An 18,820-nucleotide genomic window follows, 5' to 3' on the forward strand; every position below is an offset into this window, starting at 1 on the left:
GAAGTTTCTTTTCAGTTAATTTTGAAACAGGTTAGTTGAACCAAGCCACCTATGTCTAGCATGTCTCTCATCCACTAAAAAATTGAAAGTATACAAACTTCTGGAAAAAAGAGGTTGGCAAAAGGTGACAGTAGGCAACAGGCATGTTGCTCTACCAGTTTCCATAGTTTTCATTGCCCAGATTTAAACAAGCCTCAGAAGCCGGCTGCTACCATTCAAAATGACAAGCACATTTAGTTTTCTTTAAAGGAATAATAATCAACTGTAGAAATTATAACATAGGGGAAGAAATGTTTTAAAATATGGAACCAAATTTTCATCTGGTGGAAAATTTTTGTACTGCCCAAGTGATGTCACTTCATGATTTTTAGTTTGACAACTCCCTTTTCAGTATTTTAAGCATCACTGGTACTATAACTATTCTTACACTTTCCTAAACTGACAGTTAAATGGGTTGTTACCCATATGGACATGTTAGTCATATTGTTTATGGTAACAGTCATCTCTGTTTCACTCTTGGCACAGGTAGCTGAGTCACCAGATGGCCAGGAGGTCTCCACTGAAGTCACCCCAGTGCCACCCTTTGCCTACGGCGTGCAAGGCCTGAAGCATTCCACCAACTACAGCGTTCGTGTGCAATGCAGCAATGAGATGGGCAGCTCCCCTTTCACCGACAGGGTTTATTTCCAGACCCTGGAGCTTGGTAAGAAACAGCAGACAGGAACAGGACAGCAGTTCTGAACCTGAAAAAGAGACAATTGTAAATGTCATTAACTCCTTGCTAGTTCTGAAATATGGGAAGCGTTATGCTGTTGGATTGCTCATCCACTGTAAGGGTCTCCTAGAACAAAACAAGAGCAGCCAGTCAAGTGTGGTTAACAGCAATGATGCATAATACAGGAGCTGACCCAGCCATGGGGCTTCTGCATGCTGGTCCCATTAGCTCTGTGAGATTCTTGGGATCTTGAGAGAAATGAGAGCTGCTGACCTGTCTTCTCCACTTGAAGCCACAGAGTGCTGGTGGCTTGCAGAAGTTGTTCTCTCCCCTCACACCCTCTTCTTTTCTGGATGATCTCGGGAAAGAGGGTGAAAATGCCATTTTCAGTGTGGATAGTGCCTTATTTTCCTGCACAGAGTGATTGTGTTCTGTTCTCTGCTTTCAGCTCCAAACAGCACCCCTCAAAATATCCATGTTATTCAAAGAGATCCTGGTCTAATTTTGGAGTGGGAAGGTGTGGCTCCAGATGTGCTGAAAGAAAATGTCCTGGGATACAGACTGGAATGGATTCAGGATAATGTAACTCAGGTAACAGATTGAGAAGGTACTGAGCCATTGAACACAGAGCTGCAGAAGGTTCATATTAAATTTTCTAGGCATTAAGGTCCCTCATCTATATCAGGGGATTAGATTGGTGACACTGCTTTTGTGTAAATGGATCTGTTCTGACTTTAGGGAATGCCTCAGTATTTGACTTCAAGATTTAGGGCCATTTCCTCCTTCCTGACATATTCAGAATTCCTTCACTTGAATGTTCTTCTGCAGTCAGACCAGTTCTCTGCCATTCCTTGTACAAGAAGGACAACACAGAGAGAATCCACTTTGTCTCTCTCTGACTCTTTCTAGGACTGTCCAGCTCAGACAGTGCAGGATCTGGGCTTTCTCTCTCCTGTGACTGGGCCCTGGCTTTCCAAATCCTAGCAGCAAAGGTGTATTTAACAAGTGAATGAGTTGTGCTGTAAATCACAGAAGGAAGGTTGTGGATTCTTAACACTTAGGGAGTTGAAAGGACCCTGACAGCATGAGAGCCTTTCATTTGTTCTTTGGCATTGACCTTTCCCAGGTATCTATCAGCCTTTGAAGTTCACAGTATTTCTTATGGTTTCTAGCTTCCTAATAGGTATTTACCCAGTGCTTATTAATGAAGAGCAAGCCTGTAATAATAGACAGCTGGAGGGAAAAGAGACTTACTTCCTATTTTGTATGACCCATTTCATACTAGGTCAGCATCATTGACTTTGAGTGATGGTGTTTTGAGTTCTCATTGAATTTACACTGTGTCAGTGGTGGCAGCCAAATACTCATGGGTTTGCTGTATGAAGAAGATCCACAAAACTACTGAAAATATGTTGGCCTTCCCATCCTAAGTGAAAATTGGCGCTGAAATTCAGAAGCCATTTACGATTTGGTCAACAAGTTAAAACAGACAAACAGACTCCTCCCTTGGATTAAAACCACCAGATGCTTTACAGTAAATCACTAGAAGGAGGTATATCTTTTAATAGCAGAGAAAACCATATTTCTATAGCAACGTGCATGGGAGTACCTGAAAGGAAGAAATTATTAAACCTCCTATCTGCCTTATGCCTTGGGAAACTGCTAGCAATTTTTGTGAAGAGAAACCCAAGACAACAGCCCAAATCTTGGGCAAAACTGAGCTAAGGACTGAGGAGTCACAATTCCCAACCCTTGTTGTAGTGCCAGTGAAGTACATGGTACTGTTTTGGTTTAAAGGTGAAGTTTCACGTTAGATGCCTTTTAAGACAGCTCACAGTTTGTTGTCATTTGCACTCAGGGGGAGATGGTCGTGCAGGACACAAAAGCCAATCTCACCATGTGGAATCCTCTCAAAGACCTGATTATCAGGGTGTGTGTGCTGAATTCTGCGGGGTGCGGGCCGTGGAGTGACCTCTTCCTGCTTGAAGCCCAGGAGGTCATGGGTGAGTGTCCACTATTTTCTCTTCACTTTGGGGGAAAAGTCAGAAATACTGGGACTGCTACTTTTTCTGAGTCTTTTTCTTTTAGTGCTCACAACTTACTGAGACATATGGGCTTATACAACAGCACACTTCATCAAGGAGACTGGAAATTCAATAATCTTTAAAGAGCTAGTATAAACAAAACACTTCTGGCCTCTACTGTGTCTTCTCAGAACAGTGTTTTACTGTGCTTAGTGCAGAGCAGAAGGGCAGACACAAAGAAAGTATGCAAATGAAGGTTTATACAGATTTACACAAGTAAATGTGACAGAAAACTCCTCTAACACAGATTCTCTTCTTTGATTTAGTTTTATGCCATTCCTGACTAGTTTTAGTGAAGCCTGATTTAAACCATGGCCACATGGGTGTTCATAATGGTTTTTCTGAATGTATTTATATTAAACCAGTTTAGCTGTCTCCAAGGAAAAGCTGAGCTACTGGTAGAAGAGGAAGATGATGGTACAGATGCTGTAACTTGCAATCTGGACCACGTGGAAGGGTTTGTTGGGAGCAACAGGCAAGTGTGGAGTGCACTCCTAGTGCTGAAGGGCAGTTAGGCTCACCTGGAGTGATTTGCTTCCTGCTTGTGTTTCACAGTGAATGGGAAATAGGAGTCAGGCTATGAAGCAGGGCAGGATGGTATATGGGGAGATGGGTAGAAGGAAGAGAATGCTCTTGCTTGTGAAGGAAACTGTAACAGAACTAAGAGGAAGACATTCCAAATAAAGATAGGAATTGGTGATAAGAAGTCAGTGAGGTGTGAACATACAAAAATCCCCCAGTCTCCTGAGGTTTTGTTTCCAAGTGCCCATGGCAGGACAGGATAGCAATCTCTAATTTCTGCTGCTGACCCACATGCTCTTGTTATCTTCCCACTCCACATGTTGTTGAGGAATCACATGCACATTGAGCTCTCCTGATCCCTCCACACTTAGGGATGGCAGGGGGACTCTAGAGGGGAGCTCCCAAGCAAGCAGGAGGTGGGGGGTATGGGCAACCAGTAGAGAACTGTATTCTTACCTGCAGGAGTGCATTTAGTGCTGGTTTTAACATGCACATTTCTCAGGCCCTTTGGCAGCCCAGTTCCTGTGATGAAGTCAGCACTGAAGGTCAAGTGTGAGCACACAGTCACAGTGGGATCGAAGCCCTCAAATTATTTAAAACAGAATGAAGGGGTGTGGAGGTTCAGAGCTGAGCCTACTGAGGTTGGTCACTGGCTCCATCAGTTTTTTCCTCCTACGTTTTGATTAGGTATTTTCTGTGGTACCCAAATACAGATAAATGTATTGGAAGGAGCTAGGAGTTCCATTTGGAAAATGGCCATCACTGGCAGGAAGCCCCAGGAAATGTTTAGGGTTTGCATTTTACAGGGAGCTGGAATGGGATAATCCTGACAGCACTATCTGTTGTTGTTTGATTGTTTTTATTTACAAACCACTTCGAAAAAAGTAGCATCAGGAGTGGTGCTTGTTTTGGCCAAATGTTGTCTGGAAGCACATATATTTCTTTGCAAGCATAGCAGGCTGGAAGTAAAAGTTCACTGTGGAAACACTGACAGGCCTTAGGCAGCAGAGCTGCAGAAATACTGCATTTTTGTTTCAGGCCTGGTAGAAAACATAAGTCGCTTGCTTTCCTAAAATAGCAAACTGGCACTGGTTGCTTTATGTGAGAAATGCCAGAGGTGGTTTCTGACCAGCTCCCAGTGCGGCAATAAGGATGACTAAGCTCATATAAACTTTAACTCAAATTTGTCATCACAGTGAAGCTAGTGGGAGCTCCACCCTACTTATGCAGAGATCTTGTGTGCTGTTAACAAAGATTGTTTTAATATTTTCAGAAACTTTCTCAGTCAAAACCTCTTTTTTTCATTGCAGAGCAATGGTTTCATAGCTTTTTCCTCTCTGTAATCTTCACAATTGTAGGCTGGAGAAGACTCTTGGATTATGTTCTTTGCACACCTTTGAGACATAAACTTTCTGCAAAATAGAAGGACTCATCATCAAAGGGCTCCTAAATACTCTTCTAAACTCTTCTAATAATAGTCTTCTCTCTGCCTCATGCATTCTTAAGGCACATGCTGGTTGAAAAAGGGGATGCAGGAGATGGGAGAGAGACAGAGTTGAGAGAGAAGAGGCAACCTGTGGGCTGCAGCCTCCCTCAAGCTCAGTGACACGAGTGGGAAGCAATGATGTGTGGGGCAGAGGAGGAGAAGCAGTGAATTTCAACATTAATTTCTATTTCTGACACATTTTCTATAAACTGTGGGATGGGCTCCTGATTCCCAGCAGTTCAGAAACAGGGAGAATAATTTAGTTTAGTTTTGGTTTCATCCACACTCCTTTTGGAGGGGCTCCCTAGAAGCTGACCTAAATCCCTGCTCTCTCACCAGAGCAGCCAACAGACAGAAACTAGAAAAATAAGCCTTGGGAGGTTTGTCTCACTGCAGGGGAAGGAAACCTTGTTGTTAACTAGCAGAGAGGACCTTTTACATCAGTGTTGTTAGCTGTTTCTGATTGTTAGGCAGGAACAGCCCAAGTGATTGGCTTGGGAATTGTGGAGAGGGTTGGAATTACCTTTATTATATTTGAGAAATACAGCTTCTGTTTCTGATCTCTCCCTCTTCACAACAGCCTTGAAGGCTGGGTTGAAAGTTGCAACAAGAGGGAGTATCATAAGATCAGAGCCTGTAAAGCCTTCTGGGTGGTAAAAGAATATGTGAGTCACTGAAGGAGATAAGATACTGGAAAATAAGTACTAAGGATCTGATAATTTGCTTCAAGTGGAGAAGTACTAGTTTGCTTCCTCACTGGTCCACGATTCTGTGTCCTTAAGCTCTACCTGTTTATTAGACTAATATTACTTCTTTAAAAACTTGGATGATAAGGCTCATCAATGTAGCTGGTAATCAAGCCTCAGAAGCCTCTTGCCTGCCAGGACTCTGCCAGTAAGGGTTGTCTGACTCTTTTTCATATGCATCTGTGCAGAGATTCATCCAAATTCCAGCCCATCAACCTAACATCTCTTTTAGGAACAGGTTTATTTATACTGTCATGACGTGTAACAGGATTACTTACATCATCAAAGATGACTCTTCCTTACCTTCTGGTAAAGGGCAGTCAGCTGCTGAGGGCGAGCAAGTGAGCATGGAGATGAAGGAAGTGCTCAGGGACCTGGTACCTTTTCTTGTTAGCTCTTAAACAATTTGGAGATATGAGGGCTATCCTAGATTTTAATAAACCCATTCAAATTCACATTTAATCTTCAGTAATTGTATTTGGAGGAGAAGTCTCTCAGGGAATTGGATTAATTTATCTTTTTTTTGCCAGGCATACGTAATATTCTTTTTATTCATAACTGTATTGCTTATCTTCCTTGCCTGGCAGCTTGCTCAGATTGGCAGCATCTCCATTTTTTCTGTAGACATTTTGTACTCAAAAGTATACATATTCTGGGAGCAAGTATTATTTCAGTCTTGGAACATGTAGGCTGACTAACTTGTTTCTTGACTCACAGGGGACTTTAAAATTTACCTTTTCTTTGGGGAGAGACACTGAGAAGCTGCAACCAACCAAACAACATTGTGAAGTTACAGCTAATACCAAGTCCCTCAGGGTGCTTTTCTTTGTGGGAGGGGTTAGAGGAAAAATGTAAATATGTTTAACCAGATTGCCATGAGGCAATTGTCCTTCTCTGTGGTCTTTCAAAACATTGCCTGGCTGACATTCAGGTAGTGCTGAGTAGCCTGGTCAAGGTTCTGATGTCTCTCTCAAACAGGACAGGGTGAAACCTGCACACAGAATGCTCACATTAAGCAATCTTTTTGTCATGAAGCTCCAGTTTGAAGCACCTCACATCATGAGCTCATGTGAAATAGTATAATCTGGTGCAGCACCTATTACCTTCTCGGGGCCCAGAACCAGTAGTTTCTGATAACTAGATGCATCTGCTCTGCCTTTGCTGTGAGAAAGAGCTAGTTTTCCTGATGATTGGCTGTGTACCTGTTTATGCCAAATTCCAGTATACAAAGATCCACCAGGTCCAGCAGCATGAGTTTCCCATTTAAAAGCAAAAGGAGAAATTGGTCTGTTTACCATTGATAGTCTTCTGTTTCCTGACTGGTGTTTTCTCCATCATCTAGGTGGCCAGAGACATCCTCCTTATGGGACGTCCTGGGTTCCTGTGGCACTGGGCATTCTCACAGCTCTGGTCACAGCTGTTGCCCTGGCTCTCATTCTCCTTCGAAAAAGAAGAAAGGAAACTCGGTTTGGGTAAGGGAGTTTCTTCTTGTACTGGATAGAGAGATCTCTGCTCTCTCTTCTATTGTGGTTTCTGACTCAATTATTTTTCAAAAAAGCATTGTGGATGGAGTACTTTTGGCAACTTCTTTGGATAACTGTATTGGTTGGGTTTTTGTTGGGATTTTTTGGGGGGTTTGTTGTTACTGTTTTTTTTCCACAGTTTTGGGGTGCCTGCCTTTTCATCAAAATGGGAACACCAAAAATACAGTAGAAAAAATGTATGTTAATAGCTAGGCCTTATGAGACTATAGAAGTATGAACTTGATTAAGGTAATTCTTAGCACTGCTGCTTAGGAGATTCAAAGAGAAAAGAACCACAGATGAAACATCTGTATTCTTACAGGCTGAGCCCTTTATCCCATGCTGGTTTTCAGTCTATCAGCTGATTTTAACTTCCTGACTGCCCAGAACCCTCTGGATCTGCAGTAAAGTTTCCTTTCCATCACCTCTGACACTTGGCTGCAGTTTGCTCCCTGCTGCAAACAAGGTTCCCGTTCTTTCCAGTCTCCCAGACCTCCCTGTCACAGCAGCATCTCTGTTTAAGTGACTCCTGCAACCTATCCCAACCTGCAGCTTCTCCCAGGCACTCGGGAGGAGTGATTCCCCTGTTCTGGAAGGCTGTAGGTGCATCAGCAAAGCAGCATAAACCTGTTGTTCCCCCTCTCCAGATACACCCTCTTTAACAAGACAGTCTGCAGTACTTATACAGCAAGGGGTGAGAAATCATCCCTACTGTCCAACACACCCTTTTAGAAGTGAATGGCCCATGTAATCATGGCTCTGTGTGTCTTTTCTGCCTTCTAGCCATGCCTTTGGCAGTGTGGTTGGCAGAGGGGATCCAGCAGTCCATTTCAGAGCTGCCAGGTCTTTCAACAGGGAGGGCCCAGAGCTCATTGAAGCAACATGTAAGTAAAGTGACTTGAGTGATTCTGCCTGGGAAGAATGTTCTGCATGTTTTCTCTCTCTGTTTTCACTGAAACTGATGTTTTTTGATCAAAAACATAGGATTAATTTACAGTGAGGCTTAGACACTGTGAATTGCAGAGGTGAAGGGCCAGAATTGCTGCTGCCATGCCAATTACATAGCACTTGCTAATTACAGCTACGGTCATTGTGTATATTAATGCAAGACACAAATTTGCCGCTCCCCTGCCCCAGTTTCACTCTACAGGGACTCCTTTGACTGGACTATAATCCAGTGGTGAGATAAATATGGCTTAACAATATTAGCAGTACTCTTTAAACTCAGTGTGCTGAGCTGTGCTACAAGCATGAACCAATTAATCAGTCTTGGAGAGCCAGGAATTAGTAACTTATCAAACAGGAGATTGAGTCCCAGGAATGGCCAGAGGTTCCATTAAGGTGATCCGTTTCTGTCTCCTGGTTCAGGAAGGGCATGGCTCCCTGTGACAGCACTGCATAGCTGGGTTAGGATGGTGCTCCAGTCATTAAAATGGTGCAGCTCTATCAGCTTAAATTAAGCTGTGTGAACCAGTGTCTGTCAGTAGCTCTTTGGATTGGATTTTGTCTTCTCAGTGTTATTAACATTATTTCTGTATTCCTGTTGTTCTTGGAGTGTTTAAGGGTGGTATTATCACACCCTCTCCCTTTAAGTACTCTAAGTACATTTTCTGATGGTTGAAAGTTGTTGGCCTCTTGTCCATGGTGAGGCTAGAGGACATGGAAGAGAATTCTGTCTTTTTCAGCTTTTCCGCCTTACAGTGTGGGAATCCGATTGGAGATTGGAACAGGTGACTCTTGATGTTGTGATGGAATATTTAAATATCCCTTATTTGATGCTTCATTTGTTTTGTTGTTGGTTTTTTTTTTTTTCAGTGGAGAGTGTAGGGATCAGTGATGAGTTGAAGACAAAACTCAAAGATGTCTTAATCCAGGAGCAGCAGTTCACCTTGGGAAGAATGTTGGGCAAGGGTAAGAACCAAAACTGAACAAGGCTTACACTGAAAATCCCACTTGTGATACTTTTACTGTTGAGTAAGGAGAAGCAATTACAAGCAGCCTGTTTTCTCTCCAGCTTGTAGATGGAAATTTAAATGGTAATATCCCTTCCACTGGGATAAAATGTTTCAGAGGCTTAGCATAACTAAGAGGATATTGGCTAAACCATTCCTGTAATATGGCTCTACACAATCATGAACTGCAGTCTACGCTCAGCTTTCCAAAGTAGTGTTAATTCACTGGTGTGTGAATTTCTTTCAGACATTTAAACAAAGGAATATTCAATTAAACTTCACCTTTTCCTTTATAAGACTAGTTTTATTGCAGGTTTTTTTTGACCCTTTCCTATGGGGAGCATTCTTCCACTACATCCCTCCTAGAACAAATGTGTTTCTTTCAGAGCAGGAAGATGACCTTCCTGCAGAAGTGGTCTCAGAGGGATAACAATGCTAAGTAATTAAACAGCTGTGTCATCTGTTTGTGAGTGTTAGCTCTTGGCCAGTTTCTGGGATCCTGCTTCAACTCTTTTGGGCTGCCCCCATGGCAGGTAACAAACTGAAATTGGCTGCAGAGGGGCACCAGGGCATGGCCTTGGTGTGGGGATGCCAGCTGGCAGGATCTGGTCTGAGTTGTCAGCCCCACTCCCACAACCCCAGGTTACAGGTTATAAGATGACATAACTGCATTACCTTCGGCTCTGCTGACTCTACAGCTGAGCAACAGCTCCACAGGATGGAAGCAGCACAAAATACCTTTGTTCCTTCCCATTTTCCTGGTTTGTGGTCAGATCCACTGCTCATGGTTTATGTGAAGTAAGCATGTGCCATAGAGTAGTGAAGGACACTGGTGAAAAGCTAGTGGAAAGATAATGCTTCTGGGGTAGGTGTCCTGAGTGCCATATTTTGCTTTCTTCTTTTCAGTGTCAGAGTTCCTCATATTAGTGCATTTTGGGTGGGATAAGTGGTTACAAAATTAGGGAGAGCAAATCTAGAGCCAGATCTAATGCAAAGAGGCTGTTAGGCTGTGGTATAAAGCCTCTTCAGGCTAAAATATTTTGAAGACGTTTTGGCCTGTTGCATTTCCTCTTATTTCCCTTAGAGAACACACCAGGGCAAACACTGCCTTCTGTGAATCATCATATCACTCACACACAAGTAGGTACTCCTATGTTTTCTCTGGTCAGCTGTGATTCATAGAAGTCATTCTCTGAGTTTTGAGAGATAAGGCTGACTGTGTCTCAAATGATTGAGTCCAGGCACCATTGCTCTGCTCTGATGGCTGTCAATACTGAGAGCTTCCTCAGCCAACCCATCCACTTGCTGCTGTGCCTAATGGCCTCCTCTCTGAACAGAAGCTCACTCAGACTCGTCCCTCATGATATGGCTTCCTCAGAAATGTCTGCTTGTGATCCCAGCCTAAACTCTGTCTCTGCATCATCTAACTGGTCAGGATTGTTTTTTTCCCTTCTTGTTTTCCTTTGCCTTCTGGACTGCCAGCACAGTGATCCCTGTCTGCTGGTAGTGATAGCTCTTCTAGACACACATATGCTGAAAGCTGCTGTCTGGAACTGCAGAATGAAAAATGAAGCATTTCTTATGGTTACTCAGCTTCTTTGCCAGTGACCCCTGAAGTGAACCTGCTGTGAATCATACTTTCTTCACAAGAAGCTGTTCCCTCACTGCCTACTCTGATAATTTTACAGGAGAGTTTGGGTCAGTTCGAGAGGCACTACTGAAGCTAGATGATGGCTCTTTCCAGAAAGTGGCAGTGAAGATGCTGAAAGGTATGTGGAAGCACGGCTGCCTGAATTACTTAAGAAAAGAGAGCTTGGAAAGATTAAATGTTGTCTGTCCTATTCTTCTCTCCCTGATGCTCTTTATTCCTCTGTGAGCTTCCCACTCAGCCACTCTACCCATGTTGTCTCCCATCCCTTTCATGTCAGTCTTTTCGTAGTGGACAGTCTTCAGGAAAGGACCTATACCACCTTAGTTGCTTCTACAGCACATAGCACGTGGTGAATGCAACCAAAACCACTACATCATGCAGCACAGACAGCTCAGACAGGTCTGCTCTGCCCTAATAATTCAGCAGTGAAAGGACAGTATTGCTGCAAGCACGTAGCCTGGAATAAACAGAGGAGTGTTTGGGCTGAATGCAGTGACAAACTAACTCATCTCAGTCAGCACATTTGACTGAGCAGTCCAGCTCCCATCTGATTTGTCATTTGGTGAGTGTACCTAACAAGGGCAACTAACACTTTCATCAGGCAGAAGTCTGTAACAAGAAAAGCAATTAAAAGATAGGTATAAATCAAAGGAAACATGAATATATATGTGTTTATATAAGTTAACCTACCTTATTTGATCCCTTTTGCCTGTAAGGCAAAAATTAACTGTGACTGACTGAAAGCAGTCACACTCACTTATCTCTGGAGCTCAGTTTGCTTCACAGAATAACAGCTTGTACTAAATACCCTAGTACCATTCTAGTGTAAGTTGTATCATTTTATCCAGTTTCACAATAATTCTAATCAGTTTGCAAGCTTTTGTGTAGTTAGAATGTCTCCCTTCAGGCATCTAACTTAGGAACAATCTGTCAGCCTCCAGAGGCACCTTCCTTTCTTCATTGACTGTAAAAAGGGAATCTCCTTTTTGTCTTCTGAATCATATTGAAATTACTTGCCTAAAGCAGATAATGTGAATACTCCCCTACAGGTCTGAGTCTGATCTTGCAGCAGGACTGGCGGACTCTTGCTAAATTCAGCAGCGGTGGTGGAAGTAGTCGACTGGGATACTTCTTGATTATATTGAATATTTCCATAAATCTGGAGTCATAGCAATGAGAAATAATTTACTCCAAAATTTTTCTGATGTATGTCACTGCTGAATTTGGCCCAAGCTGTCCGGTAGTGTGGTTATTTAAGAAATCTTAGCTCTAGGACCTTACAAGACTCAATTGTGCTAAGAGACATAAAAGCATTGATCTTTCATGCCATCCTTGTCAGAGATGTATTGGGCCCTGCTGTGCCAGTCAAGGGCTCCGAGGCCATCTCCTCAGTTTCAACATTTTCTTTCATTTGTGTGGTGTCTCCTCTCCCTGATATTTGTTGTTTAGGTTCTTTCACCTAATTAATTCTTACATCTTTAACCCCCACACAGTTTGCGCAGCTTCCAAGGAAAGTTCTTACTGAGAAAAGAGCTGCTAACCAGTGGGTCTTTACTCTGCCAAGAACCAATTTATCAGATGTCCCTGATAATGTGCTTATTGCTGCCCATCCCAGGAGAGAGAGAGTCAGGCTCTGCTTTGTTGTAAAATGGCTTATCTAGCTATAGGTCTGAGAAGATGTGTTGCACCACAAAGAACAAGCTTTTGATAATCATTATTTGTAAAGTCCCTTGGAGCCACCTACAAAGAAAGCAAACTTACAGTCACTTTTTCCAGCGGACATCTTCACCTCGACTGACATTGAGGAGTTCCTGAGAGAGGCTGCCTGTATGAAGGAGTTTGACCACCCTCACGTCACCAAACTGATCGGTAAGACAGCGCTGCTGCTCGTGCCACAGAGCACCTCCTGTTCCTGCATTATCCCACACAGCCTCACTACCCCAGCAGTGCTGGTGCAGCCTCCTCTGTGCTGCCTGGAGTCCTGCACAGGTCAGCACTGCTCCTTCCCAGGCCCAGAGGGAGTTGGAGTGTGTGCAATGCTCCCCACACCTGCCCTCACACACCAGTAACAACCATCTCCTATTTAAGCCATTTCTTTGTTTCTTGCAAATGAATCAGGGAGACTTTGGCTGGCTGAGACATGTCTAAACTGCTGTGAAATGTGAGCAGGTGGGCTGGTAGTCTATAAATAGGAGGGAAGATTGTGCCTTTCCAAAATACTGAGTAAGAAGCAAGACATTTGTGGGTGGGCACTTTGGAGTGCAGGTATTTTCCAGAATGTGGAGATTGCTCTGCAGAGCTGGGGTTAGGGCTGTCTGGTCTGGAGTGATCCTAGAGACATCTATAGTTGGTCCTGCAAGACGAGCTGAGAGGCACTAGGCTCTTAGTACAGCCTCTGAAGTAAACAGGGTTAGAGGCATCTTACCACCTCCTGGCGTAAAGTCATAGAAGCTTGGAGCATGGAATCTACCCACCAAAATGGCACATTTTCCTCCAGATCTGTAAGAGGAAGGTGCAGCAGCCTGTAAGATGGCCCTGGGAGTGATCTGTTTGCTAACACCCTTTCGCTGTGTGTGTCCTCATCAGGAGTCAGTCTACGAAGCCGTCCCAAGGGCCGTCTCCCAATTCCCATGGTGATCCTGCCCTTCATGAAGCACGGAGACCTCCATGCTTTTCTGCTGATGTCACGAATTGGGGAAAACCCATTTGTAAGTCTGTCTTACTGCAGAATTCCTTCTGGGAGGGTAGGGATTTTCAGAGAATGTATTTGGAGCAGCTCAGGATTGGTCTCCCAAAGGCACTGGCAGATGATTGGATTTTAATACCAGAAAAAGTAATGAGATGTGATCTTAAAGCATTTCCTTCCATGCATGTTGAGGCCCAGCTCCTCCATTCTATCCCATCCCCTCCCTATGTCCCCCATCCCTGCTCTGTAAAGTGGCAGCAAACCTTCCAGTTTTGTCATACGTGCTTGAAAGCCTCCAGTGGCAGAAGCTAAACTGTTCTTTCTTACAGAACTTGCCTGTTCAGACACTCCTCAAGTTCATGATTGACATTGCCAGTGGGATGGAGTACTTGAGCTCAAAAAATTTCATACACAGGGACCTTGCAGCTCGGAACTGCATGTAAGTGACTCATGAGTTTTAGAGAAGAGAAAGACCACAGTGGGTGAGGGAAGGATGAAAAACCTTTTGCATGACAGAAGTGTGAGGGGTCCTGTCTAAGAATGCTGATCTTTGCATATAAGTGACAATAGACATAGGGGAGTCAGGGTCATTGTGGTGGGGTGAGTGGTGGGGCTACTGGGAGCAGGGAGCAACTCCTAAAGTCCCACTGAGCTTTCAAACAGACCCTTTTTATAAGGAACTTTGCCATCATTGGTCTGCACATAAAGTTTCATAGAGCTGACTACAATACGTGTTTGTAATTAGCCACTCTAGTGGCTGTGTGTCAGCATAGGCTTTTTGTTCCACAATATAAAATAACAGGAGGGAATGGGTTTGGCTGTGTTAGTAGAAAAGAACTTTCATTGCATCCTGAAGTCTGTATTTCTGGTATCTATTTTGAGGACTTGATTATCACAATATAAGAATTGTAGTTTCCTTGAAAGCTTGTGGAGAATGCCTTTAAAAATAATCGCATGGTGAGCACACCGTATGACCCCACTTCACTGTTCTTGACACCAAACTACCTTGACTGCTTTGAAAGGAAGAAAAGTCCTTTTTTTATCCTTTCCACTTGGCTTCTTCCCTGAAAATGGAGTAAGGAACAACTCATTGTGAGAACAGAACTCTGCCTCTGAACAAAACCACAACAACCAATAAAATCCATGATGAGACACAGATTTCCAAAGGCATTTTAATGTCCAGATGTACAGACAAAGAGCCTGATAGTCATGATGAAAAATGATGGGTTAGCCTGCTTTGACATTTATGAGGAACCCATACTGATTTTCTATTTTTGTAGACATCCTCCAGAGGAAGCTGAATGCCTGTTTCAGCACATCTTCTGGGGAAAGCAGGGAGTCCTTTATGAGGCCCGGGAGCATGAAGTCGTTGTAGGCTTTACTTGGACTATCTGCCAACGTGTATAGGTTTAAGAGGGTGACAGAACAATTTAGACCAGTAACTAGGCCTGGAGAGAAGATGTTGCAGATCTAGTTCAAGCAGTTTTAACAGGCAGTCTAGGCAATCACCTTATGATGTTTTCTTATTGCCAGTATGGGGTGCAGGCCTTGGTGATAGCAGTGAGTATTGCAGATGTGCTCTGATAATCTTGGAAACGACAGAAAGTATCTGAGTTTCCTTTGTGTGTGTAAGAGAGTAGACCATCTGAACATAGCTACTTCCTTACTCATAATTATTTCCCTGTTAGTCTGAAGGAACTAGTTTGAGACCACTAAGCTATTTCACATTGGTCACCAAGTAGATGAAATCATTCTCCTTTTGTGTAATACTTGGTGAACTATATACCTCAGTTCTCTGAACTTTTTTTTTTTTTTTTTGCCAGAGGTAGCAAATAAATGCTTTCCTTTCCTCAATTGTGAAAACTTTCCCATAGGTTGGATGAGAACATGAACGTGAGTGTTGCAGACTTTGGACTTTCTAAGAAAATCTACAGTGGAGACTATTACCGCCAGGGTTGTGCCTCCAAGCTGCCAGTGAAGTGGCTTGCTCTGGAAAGTCTGGCAGACAATCTGTACACAACGCACAGCGATGTGGTGAGGTTTGCTCTAGTGCCTTTGGGGACCACTTGTATTCCTGCTAAAGTGGAGGAGTCCCACTGAGGGTAGGAAAAGGCCCTGGTGATAGGAAAGGGAGGTTGACCTTGTGTTTGAGGGATGGTGCTACCTCTGCCTTGGGTGCTGTCAGAACTCAAGGCTAAAAATATAGGAGAGAGGTTAATGGCAGAAGACATCAACCCTTTTCTTCTTGTTGTCCTTTTGTCCTTTATTTTTCAGTGTTTATCCCCATCCTCCTCTTCACTTTTCCCCTCCTTCTCTTCCTTTTCCTCTCTTTATACAGTTTCTTCTCTCTTACTCTTTGTCCTTTCTCTTCTGCCTGACAGTTTGAAGGTGACATTTGAAATGCATGTAACCAACACACTTATGTACAAGTGCAGCAAAGGTACTCTGTGCTGCAGAAGGCATTGGCAGAACTCCATAGATCTGAATACATCAGTGCTTAGACACTCCCCATAACTTTGCCCCTGGGGAGCAAGGCTAAACCCATTCATCTGAAATTGTTACTTATTTTTCTTTCGGGATTTTTTTTTCTGATACCATCTTCCCTCTTCCTTGCTGCCTTTTGATCTATTTTCAAACTAGTTTTGTCCTTCAGTCCTGTGGACTTGCCTTTCCAGTTATCCCTGTCACAATGTCCTTGAAGAGATAACCAAGAGTGCCTTGTAATGTGGCTACTGTGTTGCCCAGCCATTGCTGCATTCACTGTAGACAGTGTTTAGTGATTGGGGTTCACTAGTTCAGCCAGTTTACACTAGACACTGGACAGGGGTTTGCTTATGAAAATAATAATTTTTTGCACCTCATAAACCTTGCAGTTTAGATGAAATGTACAACTGTGCAGAGTAGAGCAGGAATGAATGTGAGCCATAGGTGGTTTGTTCCTTGCCCTGCTTATTGGCTAAACTCTGCTTTCAGTTGTACCTGTATATTACTAGGAACTCAGAATCAGGTTAAATGAATTAAGAAACTGACTTGTGAGCCCTAAACCAAAATCTTCTTGTAGCTGGGAACCAACAAACTGATACCACATACCTTAGAGAACCATAAGTAGGAGAGGTCTGCAGGTGGAAGACAGGAGTAGCTCCCAAATCTTCCCCCGTTCCACTGCATGATGGGGCCAGGCAGGGCCTTCAACTATCTCCTAAGATAATGTGTCAGCATCAGCAGCATCTGGTGGGTCATTTCTGTTTACCAGCTAGAGTTTGGATAGTCCTTGCATCACTGCTGCTCAGATGACATTACCCAGCACAGTCTGAGCATACTGAAACCAACCCCAGCGAGCAGGGAATGGTCTGTTCACTTGTTCTGTGTGCTGTTCTCTTTCAGTGGGCATTTGGGGTGACCATGTGGGAGATTGTGACCCGAGGGCAAACCCCTTATGCTGGCATTGAGAATGCAGAAATCTACAACTACCTCATCAGTGGAAACAGGCTGAAACAGCCCCCGGAGTGCCTGGAAGATGTGTGAGTACTCCTCACCCTGCTGACATACGATTTCTTGGGAAGTTTGGCTCACTGGAAGGAAACAGAGGCAGCTGGCTGGGATGCTGATCTGAATCTATCCACTTTCCAGTACACAGAGCCATTCACTAGAAAGTCTCTGGGTTAGATACTAGATACTCTTCGCTGGCAGAGCTCCCAGGAACCTGTGGTAACTACACAAGCAGCTAGCTTGGCTCAAGGGTTTAAACAGTGTCAGCATTAGCAGTTCTTGGCTTTGTGGAAACTGTAACTGTGTTTCCAGAATCACTGAACCCTGCCTTCTCAGGCCAGCATCTGAGCAAAGGGATGAGTTCCATGGCACACCCTGAGGGCTGAATAGAGAGGCAATCCAGCAAGACCATAAGGAAAGTGGATTGCAGAGGCAATGGCCTTCATGTGTCTTTGAAAGCTTGGCCCTGTTTTCAAAATTTGTAATCTACTGCTCTCAGAAATAGCAGGCTGAAAGAGAAGAGAGCAGATAGGACAATCTAAAGTTGTGTAGATCAGTGTCCCACCTTAAATTACATCTGGAAACTAATCCAGGACAGTCTTGAAGATTCTAATTGCAGACATTGTCAGACTTACAGGAAGGACCTAGATAATTCACAGGGCAGCAGGTAGCCACATGCTGCAGCTTGTGCTCCTGCCTTAATCCTGCTGCCAAGGGATCACTCTTGGCCAGCAGGTCACATGAAGTGTTTGCTCAGGAATCCTTCTTCCATGAGTGTTGGTTGGAGATTCCTGGTCTCCTCACATCGGGCTGAATCTCCCAGGGAGTGTCACCATAACTTATCCCAGGGTAAAAACTTGCCTTGTCCGGACAAGGTGAAATCATTTCACTGAGGCCCAAGCAAGTCTGTTTTCTGTGTGTTGTGCCCAAAGCGAGACATAACTATGAGCACTGACCTTAGTGATCTAAGTCCTCTTTCCTCCCTCTTCCCCCCTGCTCTGATGGTGGATTATTTCATGTGGTTGCTTTTTCATTTTTCTTTTTTTCCACATAGGGAATAATCTGTACTCTTGTTACTGAAGCTGTACACTTTATCTTCTCAGCAGTTTGTTTTAACTTTTACTGAGTTTAAATGAAAAGATTGTTATATCACTGCTTAAATTCATTACATGTCTGCATCTTGACTGCTCTGAGTAGCTTTGGTTCCAAATTGTGGAGCTTATGGCTGTAGGGTGTTAGAGATGCAGAAAGTAGAGAAGAGACTCAAAAACCTGCTAGGTAGACATTGGAGAAAAATCCATCAAAAACTACTGAAAAGGTACAACCACTGCTTTGTGAGGTTCTTTAGCTGCAGGTTATTGAGACCTGAGAGAATACCAGAAAGATCTCACTACATACTCACCCTCAGCTCACATGCTTTCCCCAAGCTACTGGGCTCTGTCAGTCATAGGGTGCTGGGGCAAATGGACTTTTGGGCTGATTCAGTACAGCCAGTAGTTTTCTACTTTTCCTTCAAATGAATTATGCTGATTGACAGCAAGGGTCAAAAAAAGTATTTAATTTGGTGCCACAGAATTGGAAGTTTCTCTTTCATCTGCAGCATTTAGAATTATCTCTACTGTTTGTAAGGGATGTAAATCAGGATTAAGGCAACTGAATCATAGAAGCTTTCTGTAAAAGTAGTGTGAGATCAAAACAGTCTTGTGAATCTGATCACAAGCAAGGAATATAAGAAGTAAAATAAAACCCATCATGAAATGCTTTATTTCCCAGTAAAGGCCGTATCAGATTTTTTTCCATTTACAAGTTTAACTGAGGTTCATTTGTATGCAGTGTTTTTCAGTGCCAGCACTGTGCTTTGTTCCTGTTCCCTGAAAAACTGGCAACAATAACACCATAGGAATGCAGCTGCCAGTCTTGTGGGTGATGCACAAAGAGGAGCAGGACAATGGCTCTGGCCGTGCTC

The 18,820-nt window shown here is 43.5% G+C and overlaps 1 protein-coding gene across 2 annotated transcripts in view; it reads left to right on the plus strand.

Moving 5' to 3' along the window:
* Positions 1 to 18,820, plus strand: part of TYRO3 (TYRO3 protein tyrosine kinase) — a 41,572-nt gene that overhangs the window by 19,368 nt on the left and 3,384 nt on the right. For both annotated transcript variants that reach the window (XM_069017386.1, XM_069017387.1), the window contains exons 7-18: positions 526 to 703; positions 1,164 to 1,306; positions 2,574 to 2,718; positions 6,896 to 7,025; positions 7,860 to 7,960; positions 8,892 to 8,987; positions 10,717 to 10,797; positions 12,456 to 12,548; positions 13,266 to 13,387; positions 13,695 to 13,804; positions 15,240 to 15,399; positions 16,750 to 16,886. In XM_069017386.1, the coding sequence (XP_068873487.1) occupies positions 526 to 703; positions 1,164 to 1,306; positions 2,574 to 2,718; positions 6,896 to 7,025; positions 7,860 to 7,960; positions 8,892 to 8,987; positions 10,717 to 10,797; positions 12,456 to 12,548; positions 13,266 to 13,387; positions 13,695 to 13,804; positions 15,240 to 15,399; positions 16,750 to 16,886 (1,496 nt within the window). The remainder of the gene's footprint in view (positions 1 to 525; positions 704 to 1,163; positions 1,307 to 2,573; positions 2,719 to 6,895; positions 7,026 to 7,859; positions 7,961 to 8,891; positions 8,988 to 10,716; positions 10,798 to 12,455; positions 12,549 to 13,265; positions 13,388 to 13,694; positions 13,805 to 15,239; positions 15,400 to 16,749; positions 16,887 to 18,820) is intronic.

Source organism: Aphelocoma coerulescens, chromosome 5 (assembly GCF_041296385.1).
Source record: "Aphelocoma coerulescens isolate FSJ_1873_10779 chromosome 5, UR_Acoe_1.0, whole genome shotgun sequence".
Classification (NCBI taxonomy): domain Eukaryota; kingdom Metazoa; phylum Chordata; class Aves; order Passeriformes; family Corvidae; genus Aphelocoma; species Aphelocoma coerulescens.